Source organism: Spermophilus citellus (genome assembly GCF_964194105.1).
Source record: "Spermophilus citellus genome assembly, chromosome: 5".
Taxonomy (NCBI): Eukaryota; Metazoa; Chordata; class Mammalia; order Rodentia; family Sciuridae; genus Spermophilus; species Spermophilus citellus.
Window position 1 is genome coordinate 108,970,412 of NC_138186.1, and position 12,402 is coordinate 108,982,813.

At 31.4% G+C, this 12,402-nt stretch overlaps 1 protein-coding gene across 3 annotated transcripts in view; it reads right to left on the minus strand.

The window, feature by feature from the left end:
* Positions 1-12,402, minus strand: part of ASCC3 (activating signal cointegrator 1 complex subunit 3) — a 409,213-nt gene that overhangs the window by 220,916 nt on the left and 175,895 nt on the right. For all 3 annotated transcript variants that reach the window (XM_081294719.1, XM_081294720.1, XM_081294718.1), the window contains exon 13: positions 11,757-11,828. In XM_081294719.1, the coding sequence (XP_081150845.1) occupies positions 11,757-11,828 (72 nt within the window). The remainder of the gene's footprint in view (positions 1-11,756; positions 11,829-12,402) is intronic.

A 12,402-nucleotide genomic window follows, 5' to 3' on the forward strand; every position in this document is an offset into this window, starting at 1 on the left:
ATACTGAGGAGATAAAATGGATAGGCCTTAGTGGGGAAATACAATTGAGACTGAGGGAGTCAGAGTTGACAAGGATGACTTTTAGCTTTCTGGTTGACAGAACTAAATCTATAGTTGCACCATTTACTAAACCAAGGAATAATAGAATAACACTGGTTTGGTGAAGGATTATAAACTTGGTTCACACATATGGCATATAAGGTACTTAGGCTACACAGTATCATATGGGTCTAGATTTCAGAAAAGAGCTTTGGTTTGGTAATATATACATAAGTTATTTCTACAAAGATCATAACTGAAATAGGATGAAATCATGAGAAAGAGTGCAAAATTTTAAAAAGGTCTAGGGCCAAGCCAGATTAAGAAGAAAAAATTTTCCAAGGAGACACAGAAAAAAAGAATGGCCAGCTAGGCGTAGTGGCACACACCTGTAATCCCTAAGCAATTTAGTGAGACTCTGTCTTGAAATTAAAAAAAAAAAAAAAAAAAAAAAAAAAAAGAGGGACTGGGGATGTAGCTCAGTGTTAAAGTGCCTCTGGGTTCAATACTCAGTACCCGCCCCCAAAAAAGGAATAGTCAAATTGATTAAAGAATGGCGGTAAATCAAGAAGAGTTTTGTATCATAAAGGCCAAAAAATAAGGTAAAAAGTGACAACAGCTGGGCACACTGGCACATCCCTACAGTCCAAGCTACTCATGAAACCGAGGTATAAAATCTATCAAACCCAGGATGTTCAGACTGGCTGGGGCAACAAAGTATGAACTTGTCTCATTAAAAACATAAATATTAAAAAAATTAAAGAAAAAAGTGAGGGCTGGGGATGTGGCTCGAGCGGTAACGGGCTCACCTGGCATGCGCAGGGTGCTGGGTTTGATCCTCAGCACCACATAAAAATAAAGATGTTGTGTCCAACAAAAACTGAAAAATATTAAAAAATTCTCAATATCTTTCTCTCTCTCCTCTCTCTTAAAAAAAAAAGTGAAATCAGATTTTTGTACCTATTTTCAATTCTACAGCTTCTATAATCTTTTGTATATTTTGCTTTAAAATATAAGTTCTTGTATCAGAAACTTTTGCCTCTAAAATAATCATTTTATTAATGATACAGGAATGATAGTTAAAATCTGCAAATCAACTTTACCTTTGGTCCTTGAAAGGCAGAAAAAACAATGGACTGTCTAAATTAACGTAGTTTTCATGTTCCTAAATCAGAGATGACCAATGACCATGTGATAATATTTATAATCATACTTACTGATCAGTCTAATAGCAGAAGAAATATAAATGAGACACACAAACTGAATTTTTTTCTACAACACAGGTGACTTTTGTCACCTCAACAATCAATTTCTTTCTCCATTGTTAGTTTTAGATAAATGTTTAAGAGTAATTTTGTAGAATGAAAAGTAAATGCAAAGACATAAAAACTAAAAAAAAATGACACTAATCATCAGTCTTTTTCTGAAAGTATTCAGAAAAAGCTCTTTTTAAACACTGAAAAAAGCTCACATTGGAGGAGGGGATGGAAAGAGGAAATACTGAGAAATGATATTGTCAAATTATATAGTTATATTGTGTGCATGTTCTAAAATGAAACAATGAACCCTATCATTATGTTCAATTATAATGTACTAATAAAAATATGGGAAAAAACCCCTTACATTTGGGGGCTTCCTTGAAAGAAGTGTTATCATTTACCAATGACAAAATATTCTAGTTAATGAACACTTATTTATCTAATTAACTTACTACCAGTGAGAAAGGAAAACTTAATAGTTGGTGAGAACATAGTACTCTATAAAAAGAGAATGAGTAAAATAGGTCTTGTTCTTCCATTAATCTCAGCTAAAAAATAAACATCTATTAGTATTGCAAATACATAGTACATCAATGCTTACAGTGCTAAGAAATTGCTCTTGAAGTATAATATTCAATTTTTAAAATCTAAATACTAAATTTATAATCATAATTAAATTACTATTGATAAATTTTCATTATATTTTTCCCACAAATTCTCTCTATGATAAGATATTCTTTTGGCCTTTATTTTAACAAATTTTTATATCAACTATCGTCCATCTGACATTTGACTCAAATGGGAAGTTAATGAACTTGCAATTCTTTTTCAAGCACCTCCACCATGGAATGTGGATAATAAATGGCTGTTAAATTAATTGAGAAATGAATGAATGTATAAATGAATAGCTTCAATACCTTATCTTCCTCATCCTCAAAAAGGAATGAAAGAGACATATGTAAAAGAAAGTATTAATGTTTTTACTATATTCACTGTATATAGATATACTGATGAAATTCTTATATCAAAAATTCTCAGTAGATACTTGTAACACTAACTAAAATGTAAAAGAGAGAACTCAACAGTACCCAAAATTATCTTACTTGTGAAATATTAGCAGACAAAGCAACTTCAATTTGATATAAGATTAAAGCAGGGGCTGGGGATGTGGCTCAAGCGGTAGCGCGCTCGCCTCGCGTGCGTGCGGCCTGGGTTCAATCCTCAGCACCACATACCAACAAGGATGTTGTGTCCGCCGAGAACTAAAAAATAATAAATATTAAAAAATTCTCTCTCTCTCTCTCTCTCTCTCTCTCTCTCTCTCTCTCTCTCCTCTTTCACTCTCTCTTTAAAAAAAAAAAAAGATTAAAGCAATTTCAATTTGATATAAGATTTAGCAGAGCTTTTCAGTGGGGTGGGTAGGGGGATTCAAAATCACAGACTTAGGGAATGCTTTTCTTGTAGTTAAAAACACCAAAAATATTACTTTACTTATAACATTCCTGGTGGTAAAGATGAAAGAGAAATATCTTTAGCTCTGATGCTTATAATTAAAATGCCTCCTTAAGAATCTTGATTTCATATTCCTTTGTATTTAAGCCTCATGGAATTGGGGGAACAAAGAAAAACAACCAAATAATTACCAATGAAAAGTCATGTTAGACAAATTTGATATGATAGAAAAACTGTTACCAAGAATAAGAGATGCTGATATCTGAAGGATTAAAAACTATTTTAAAGCAAATAGGCCAATAGAAATTTTCATTATAGTTAGCATGGCAGAAATTGCTTTGACTGTATATAAATTATTACTTTCATATAACCCAAAAAAACAATGCTAACAAAACAATTCCCTCCAATAGTAGTATATTAAATTAATCTAATAATATTAGTCAATTTTTAAAGATGGTTTCTTATTAAAAACAGAAACATCCACTAATAACTTACAAACATTAGAGAAAGATTACAAAATATACACATCTAAATAAAAAAAGGTTACTCTTTAGCATTAATCCAAGGTCAAAGATATTTTTTCCTCTAAACTAACACATGGTCTTTTATTTTTCAAATTGGAGGTTAGATTTTTGAGTAAGAATATACTAAATAAAGGTTTTAACTCTTTTGACAATGTGAAAAAAGAACAAGTTAACTTTCTAAGATGTTATAATCTGAGGACGTTCCTAATTTCTTTTCCTATAGTTGTAACAAAGATTGGATAATAAGAAAAATCTCAATGGAGTTAAAGCATCAATTATTTTCCCATTCTGCAAGTTACACAGGAGGAGGGGAATTATTAGCAGGAATGATAAAACTGTACTTGCATTTGGTAACACAAAGAGAAGCTTACAAATGAGACGTCTCATTAGTTTGAGCAGATGGATCAAAATTAAAGGCTGAATCGCCAACTTTTAATTTCCCAATAGCCAAGAAGAGCTTGAAGTCTTGCAGAGTAGGACTGTTGAAAAATCAACATGAAAAGATTTTCTCCATCTGTCATCACACATGCCTGAGTGGAACACAACTGCCTCCTACTGTTTTTAATACTTTTAAGGCAAAGCTGCACATAAAATCTATTAAGTACATGAGCATACAAGTTTAGATTATTGGTATACTGAAATCTGTTGAATAGTATGATCACAGAATATCAGTATGACTTTTGAACATGAAATTTCTCTGTTCTAATTTAACTCAAATGGGGAGAAACAAAATAAATTTATGTGTTATATTTAAGTGGTAACTGTTAATTTTTAGCATAAAAGCTGATTAGTTGCCTGAAAATCATGGGGTTTTTTTAATGGATACATATTTCAATCTTTAAAATACTGATTTGAAAAGAAACTGCTCTGATAAAATCAAAGTACTCTGGGAAAACAAACCAGGGAAATATCCAAACATGAAGGTAAGAAACAAAAACAGATAAAGCCAGAAGGATTTACTAAAGGAATTTTTTTTTTTTTTAATTGGAGGAATTACAGTGGCACAATGTGGTACTAGGGAAAAACAATTGGTTTTCTTGGTGTAGACTGGACTGCCATACATATTTCTTACTACTATATACTATTAAGACATTTATTTATTTATTTATTTATTTATTTATTTATGAGAGAGTGAGAGAGGAGAGAGAGAGAGAGAGAGAGAGAGAGAATTTCTTAACATTTATTTTTTAGTTCTCGGCGGACACAACATCTTTGTTGGTATGTGGTGCTGAGGATCGAACCCGGGCCGCACGCATGCCAGGCAAGCGCGCTACCCCTTGAGCCACATCCCCAGCCCTTAAGACATATTTAAATGGCAATATGATCCAGCTGAAGTTTAAGCACATAGCCCCATGAGAAATACGTGAATTTTCTTTTAATAACAAAGAAAAGCAACATATCAAATATGTGGTGGCTTAATAAAAATGGGTAATATGTAATAACTATAATTCAATTCCAGAAGCAAATCTCTGACTTTGTTTTCTTCTATTAATGCATATGCATGTTACCAATAATTTGCTGTATTTACATGTACAACAAAATTTTAAAAAGGAAGTCTCTTATAATGAAGCACATATAGAGTTTACTCAGCAACATTTGGCAGAATAATGGAAGAGTGAATTTGGCTGTTTTTTAGACGAGAAGAAAAGGTTGTTGAACTATGTATTTTTCGTTTTCTGACAGATGGATGCATAGAAATTCATTTATTTAGAATTATTATTTGGAAACCTACACAAAGATAGCAAGTGACTGGGATAAGATCATCTTGATCCTCAGTTATGAGTGGAAAAAAACACAGTTCAAAAATTCCACTGTACTGGAAATTCTTTGCTGATCTGATAACAAAAGCATAGGATATAATACTATATCTTAGTTAAGATGTCTCTTCAAGATTTTTTAAGGAAAAATAATCCTCTGAGGGTTTCCAAGTCTCTGAAAACAAACCCCTACGTGAATTCAATATCAATGAATAATTATCAAGGATTGCCAACCTTGCTGAAACAGTTATCTACACCAACTTCAAAATCAAAATGTGTAGTCATGCATAAAAAATACCTACACGATAATTTCAGTACTAGATATATTACAAAGGCATTCAGCAGAAGCTGCCACTTATCAAGATAAATAATTTTATTGGACAAATAGTACTCAACAGATTAGCTTGCAAACAGAAGACTTAAACAGAGCAATTCTTAAGATTGACACAGTGAAAATTTAAGTTGTGAGCAACTTTCTAGAACTATTCATATAATACAGGAAGTTTGAAGAAGTGAAAATGATAGAGCTTTGTTTTTGAATTATATTGTAAAAGAACTTTTAAAAAGGGGGGGTGGGGATTTTAGGGCTGGAGTAGTGGCTCAGTGGTAGAGCACTTGCCTGGCATGTGTGAGGCACATTAATGATAAAGACTACTGGGTTCAATTCTCAGCATTGCATATAAATAAATAAAATAAAGGCCCATTGACAACTAAAAAATATTTTTTTAAAAAAAGGATTTTATAGATTTTATTTATCAAGTTTTGGTATTGGACCCCACAGATGACAAGGGAGTTATAGCTGATTATTATACAGAGTGTCTGCCAGACTTAAGCTCTTAGAAAACTAAGAGTCTTCCATAGACCTTTTTTAAATTAATTTTTAAAAAAAATTTTATTAGTGCATTATAGATATAAATAATAGTGAGCCTCATTTTGACATAATCATCCATGCATGGAATATAATTTGCTCCATTTCAGTCCCCAATGTTTTCTCTTTCCCTTGCCACGTCCTTTCCCCATTCTCCTACCTCTGTTCTACCAGTCTTCCTTCTATTTATTTATCATTTTGTAAATCAGTACTTTACAGATACACGTAAAAATAGAATTTTCTGTGGTATATCCATAAACGTACATAGCATAATTTAATCAATTTCATCTAGCAGTTCCTCCCTTCCTGTTCCTCTTCACTCCGCAATCCCCTTCCTCTACTCCATTGATCTCCCTTCTACTTGTAAAAGGACTGTTGATTTGTGATGATTCCATTAATGATAAAGACAACTGGCTTATGAGATTAATATTTACAATCTGAAGGCACTGGCCTAGACTTTGTAGTACTATTAACACTAGAGGCAAGTTTCAAGTAGTGGGATATAGCCCATAAGTATTTCAAATTTCCCATGCCCCTTATTTCACTAAGTATGTTAAGTCTTAGATGACAAGGAATTCATACCAATCAAATCGTATTTACCATAGAGTTCATGTACATGATACCATACTAGCAGCCAAACCAAAAGTGTCCCCTCATAACCAATCTTTCTTAGTAGCAACCATCCTCCTGGAATACAAAATCTAAAAGGACAACAGTGCATAGAACACATGGATTACAATTTTGAAATACAATATCTTTAGGCAAAGCATATATTTACATTTTAATAATTTTGTTTCTATGCATGGATTGCTCATAGTTTTGAACCAGAAAAATACAATAGCTTAGAGAAGCTATAGAATACAAGGGGAAAAAAGAACAGGGAATTACAGGGGAAAAGTACATTTAAGAAATGGAAGGACATATACCTACAGAAGCTGTCTCAAGGTAGTAGAATTAACAGTGATTATTTTCTCCTGAAACTATTGTTATTTCGCATGCCCAAGGGTTAAATTTGTTAAGTTCTTTCTTTATTCAATATCTTTCATACTAATCATATTGAAATAACATTTTAATAAAACTAGAACAGGGGCTAAAATATAAAATAGGGTCACAGTATGTAACAAAAATGTAGGGAAGAACAGGTTTTTCTAATTTCAAATAAGCGCACACCCCAAACAGAATACAAAAAAAAAGTATGCATATCTGGATTATTATAATTGTGATTTAGAGATAATAATTGATAAAAACAGAACTCACTAGTATGACACTACTCTTGACTGAAAATGCCTTAGGATTGAAAAAAGTAAATTCAAAATGGCAAAAGCATAATAGGACAGAACTTTACATCACACTACATTTATAAGATTGCTCCTAAGAAATATAGCAGACATTTATATAATCTAATGTAGGTCTGTGGTGACAAGGAAATGTTGTAATTCATTTGAAGTGCATTTCTAGAATAATGTGGCAAATCATAAAAAGGTAGCATTTGAGTCATAAAGCCCTTTGGGAACTTGTCACATGTAAATTCATTTTTTTTTCTTTGAAGTACTGGAGGTTGGACCTAGGAGCTCTCTACCTCTAAGCCACATCCCTGACCCCCCATTTATTTTTAACTTTGAGATGGGATCTTACAAAGTTGCCCAGGATGCACTAGAACTTATGATCCTCTTATCTCAGCCTCCTGAGTAGCTGAGATTACAAGTGTTTGCCACTTTGGGCAGCATAAATAAGTTTTTACACAGAAAAAATAATAGTGGGTAGAAAGATAATCATTACAGCAGCACTGTCATTAACAATAGATAATTGCAATCATTTAAAGTACTCAATAATGGGGGAATAACCAATAATAAAGGAACAGCCAATGTCAACTAAATGGCAAAGGAACAATGTAAAGTTTTATTAACAAAGGACCTGTACTGAAATCCTGGTGCCAGCTTAACTAGATGTATGACCTTGAGAAGCTGCCTAACATGTTATATATTCATCACTTTAAAAAAAAAAAGGAAATAATCATGTGTATGTCAGAGGACTGGGAAAATTAAAAGTCCAAACAGACTTATATAGTATCTGCAAATTGGAACCTGAAAAATAGATTCTTTTACTTACCTGTAGATAATAAAATAGTGAAGAGCATGTAGGTACATTATGTTTATTAGTCATTAAGAAAAAGAGTGAATATAAAACTGTATACTCAGTATAATTCTAGTTTACAATGGATTATAAATAATAATAAAAGTACTTGGATGAGCAAAATGAAAAGCTGCATATGTGAATGGATAAAAGACAAGAGAGAAATGTATAAAATTACATTAATAATGATAAAATAACAAACTATTTTTAAAATGTCATTTTATTTTTATAATTAAAATAATGAGGAGATATGTAGGTATTTCTACGAAGCTTAAGTAAATCCTCTTATTGTGGAAAACAAACATCATCGAAAATCATTCAAGAGCAGGAATTGAAACTACAGCCTAAACCTCATTCCTTAGTGTATACAGCCTAAAGAAGGGTCATAGTTATCTGCTCTAATTCTTGTTTGGAGCAGCACAGATCTGATACAATCTAAAATATCAAAGTCTGTTCACAGGCTCTCAAACAATAATTAAACATTATACAATTACCCACAGTGCAGTTTTAGCCAGATGTGAGTACAAGAGAAGAATGCTTAGTGTTGACACTTCTTAAAGAATTGGCACTCATGGATATCATGACATGACAGGACTTGGAGAGGCAATCCTTATTGCCAAATTCTGCCTCAGCCACATTCAATTGATAGGCTCCTCATGTTCTAGGAAACCAGTCCCTAGTCACTGAAGATTTCCTTTGTATATCCCATTGAAGTCTGTCCTTTGTAAGGAGGCACCAGATTTAGAACAATAAATCAAAACTTACTTACTATAAGAGCCCGCCCTTAATCAGCTTTCATTCTAAAAAACAAAGCAATGAATGAATCTACACTAAAATTGGGAAAAAATGGCAGGAAGACCACATCTCTACTGACCAAATATCTCTGTCCAGCATCTCTGTTTTATACATCAAGATTTCTAAGGAGACATCATAGTCCCTTTTATAGGGATGGAACTATGCCAGAAAAGAAAGAAGAGACAGTTTTCCTCGGATCCCTTAAATTATACATTTATTTAAAATTTTCTTCAATTGGAACTACTTCCTTTTCCAACATTTAGGGATAAAGCTGCATTTTATTTACCAAAGACATATTTTTAATTATAAATTCATATTTAAAATTCTGTAGTAGTATAAAAAATTTATTTAAAGAACAATTCTAAGCAGAGCACAGTGATGCATGCCTGTAATCCCAGTGGCTTGGGAGGCTAAGGCAGAAGGAATGCAAGTTCAAGGCCAGCCTCAGTAACTTAGTGAGTCCCTGAGCAGCTTAGCAAGACCCCATGTCAGAATAAAAGACTAGAGATTTGGCTCAGTGGTTAAATGTGGCCCTAGGTTCAATCCTTGGTACAAAAAAAAAAAAAAAGAAAGAAAGAAAACGAAGTAAAAAAGAACAATTATAAACAGCATGATAAAGGCTATAGTCCTTAAAAAAAAAAAAAAAAGGAAAACATAGATTCAAAGACCTTAAAAGTAGATATGCTACTGTCAGTTAAAGGTATTATTAAGCTACTTTCTTACATTACTTAGAATTTTCAACAGTGTATATTTTACATATGTTTTCACACGGATACATGAGTTTGCTATTCTTACTAAAGACAGTTGGCCAAAACTTCTTTTTACTCCCCAAATACAACTTATTCCAATGAAAAGCAAGCTTATGATCTATAATAATAATGTAACAAGTACAATCAGCCCTCTTACTTTATAAGGATCTGTGCATGGGTACCTTATCCATGCTTTCAACCTCATGATTCGACCAAGAACTGACAGAAAATATTTTTTAAAAATCACATCTGTACTGAACACATATAAACATTTCCTTTTCATTATTCCTAAATAATACCGTGTAACTACTTACATACTACTTACATTGTGATTATGTGGTACAAATAATGTAGAAATTATTTAAAATATACAGGATGATATCTATACATAGGTTAAACACAAATGCTCTGCGTTTTATAAAAGAGACTTGAAAATCAATGATTTTGGTATCATTTGGGAGACCTACATTTCTGGTAAGTGCTAATTAAAGAGAGGAAAAAAAACAATGATTAATATCCTTAATTAGAGGGGCAATACAACAACATTCCTATAGTAGCTTCTTATGATTTTTCCCTAATATTTGCAAGTTTGTTCAATTACAAAAGATACTGCAAAGAGTGACAGGTGTTTTCCTGGCTAGAGTTAAAAGATAAAACATCCATTCCACATTACATAGTAAAGTATTTATATATTAATTTTCAATATTTAAAAAGAAAAAATATTTAGTAATACACACAAATAGTAGAATCTATCATAGATTTAAAAAATTTTCTTGTGATGGAAGAAATATCATCACAATTTAAAAATTTGATGTAAAATATTAACTCACAGTTCAAAATAAAAGGAAGACCCAGAATAGCCAACATAATAGTGAAAGAGAAGAACAAAATCAGAGGACAAGAACATGCTTTATTTTACAGAGAACCTCATTTTCTTCATCTGTTGCATAAGAATAATAGTTCCAGCCTCAGAGGCTGCTGAAAGATTCACTGAGATAATGAATGTATGATAATTTTATCAGTTTCAGGCATTTATTAAGAGCTAGGGAAAAAATAAGAATTAGGAAAGATCAAACACTACTATTATTATTAATAATTTTGAATTAGTTTAATATTAATTTAGAATAATCAGGGTTTATTTTTCAATTAAAAATAACATCAATAAATAGAGTTAAGTTTTAAAACAGTTTGAAATAAATATAAAAAAGAGGACCAAAAATAAAGATAAAATAAATAATAAAAAAGTTATTCTTAAAATTAAGCACATTTTGTTAAGATTATTTAGAAAAACAAATTTTAAAACTGCTTACGAAAAATAGGCAAAATGTTTCCAGGGTGTTTACTGGGTGGTGTCCCATGCTGTGAAGTCACAATGTTATATATATTGGTGCTGCAAATAAGATTTAATCTGGGGGACAAAAGGTTCTCCTGCACTTAAAAGGAATTTAAAAACCAAAAGGCCAGAAAAACATATCATGTCTTGAAGGTTAACACTGTACATATAATAAATCCTCTAACAAATCTACCCAAAGAAACAAACAATTGAACAATGATTAATTTTTATATAAGCAATTATTATGATTCTTCTTTTAACTGAAAATCTTAATTGAAAAATTTTAGATAAAAAGGAGTTTTAAAATGAAATTGCTATTCTTTTTTCTTTTACTTTGCAGTGGTGGAGATCTAAATAGGGGCTTTGTGAATACTAGGCAAGCAAGCACTCTATCACTGAGTTACACACCTATCCCCAAACTGCTTAATTCATGAATACCATAAAACAATACAAAATGTTATTTTATATATGTGTGTATGTGTGTGTGTTTCAATTAAAACAAATTCATGAAAATAGTAATAATAATATAACACTAAACATTTCTGTATTATGTAAGAAGATATAGATTAAAAATTTGAGCTAATACAGATTGGTGCTTTTTTAAACTTTAATTTTTGTATTAAAAATGTCAAACTAAATGCATGACCTATTAATAGTGGGATGTCAATATTATCTATGATTATTTTTGTGGGATATGATTACTTATTGAGTACAGCAATTTTTAAGAAATAAAACCTTTGAGTCACCGTCCCATAATTCAAAGAAAAGTTTTTCATGAATAATCTAAAAATTAGAAATTTTTATCAATAAGTACTCTTTAAAAAATGATAAAATAAATTAAGTGTACCTGGTGTCCAGCTTTCACTTGCTTCAAAACACTTTCATAGCATACTTCATCCATGTTATTCAACTGCTGCATCTTAAAGTTTATAAAACATAAAAAATATCAAATGAAATGTTATAAACTTTCTACCTAGAAATAAAACTTTGTCAATTATAATGCATCCTTTTTTTTTACCTCTTAAACTAGTATACACAGAAGCAACAAATACATAAAACTTCCCATAAGAAACAAATACAATGCAATTAAAACTACTGATGAAATACTTCAAAGATTCAGATTGCCCCTTCCTCTTACTCATAGATAATTATGCCAAGTTTTTAAAAGACACTACTTTAAGAATAATATACTAGTTATAGGTATTTTAGAATAACTTTAAAAGTTCTTTCTACTTTCCCTAGAAAAGGATGCTTTTCTTTTATTTCATTCCATAATCTATATATACATTTTTCCTTTTTAATTCTCAAAGTTATGAGAACACTTCAGGTGGGATGGCAAATGGCATATTGAGACGGATCCTAGGAAACAGACAATTTCTGTAATGTGTATGGACAGGAGAACTATTTTTCTACAAAAACAGTTTTCAGATTAATTACAAACCTAATATACAAACTAAATTAAAAAAGGGTTTCCTTTTCCCTATTAATGATGA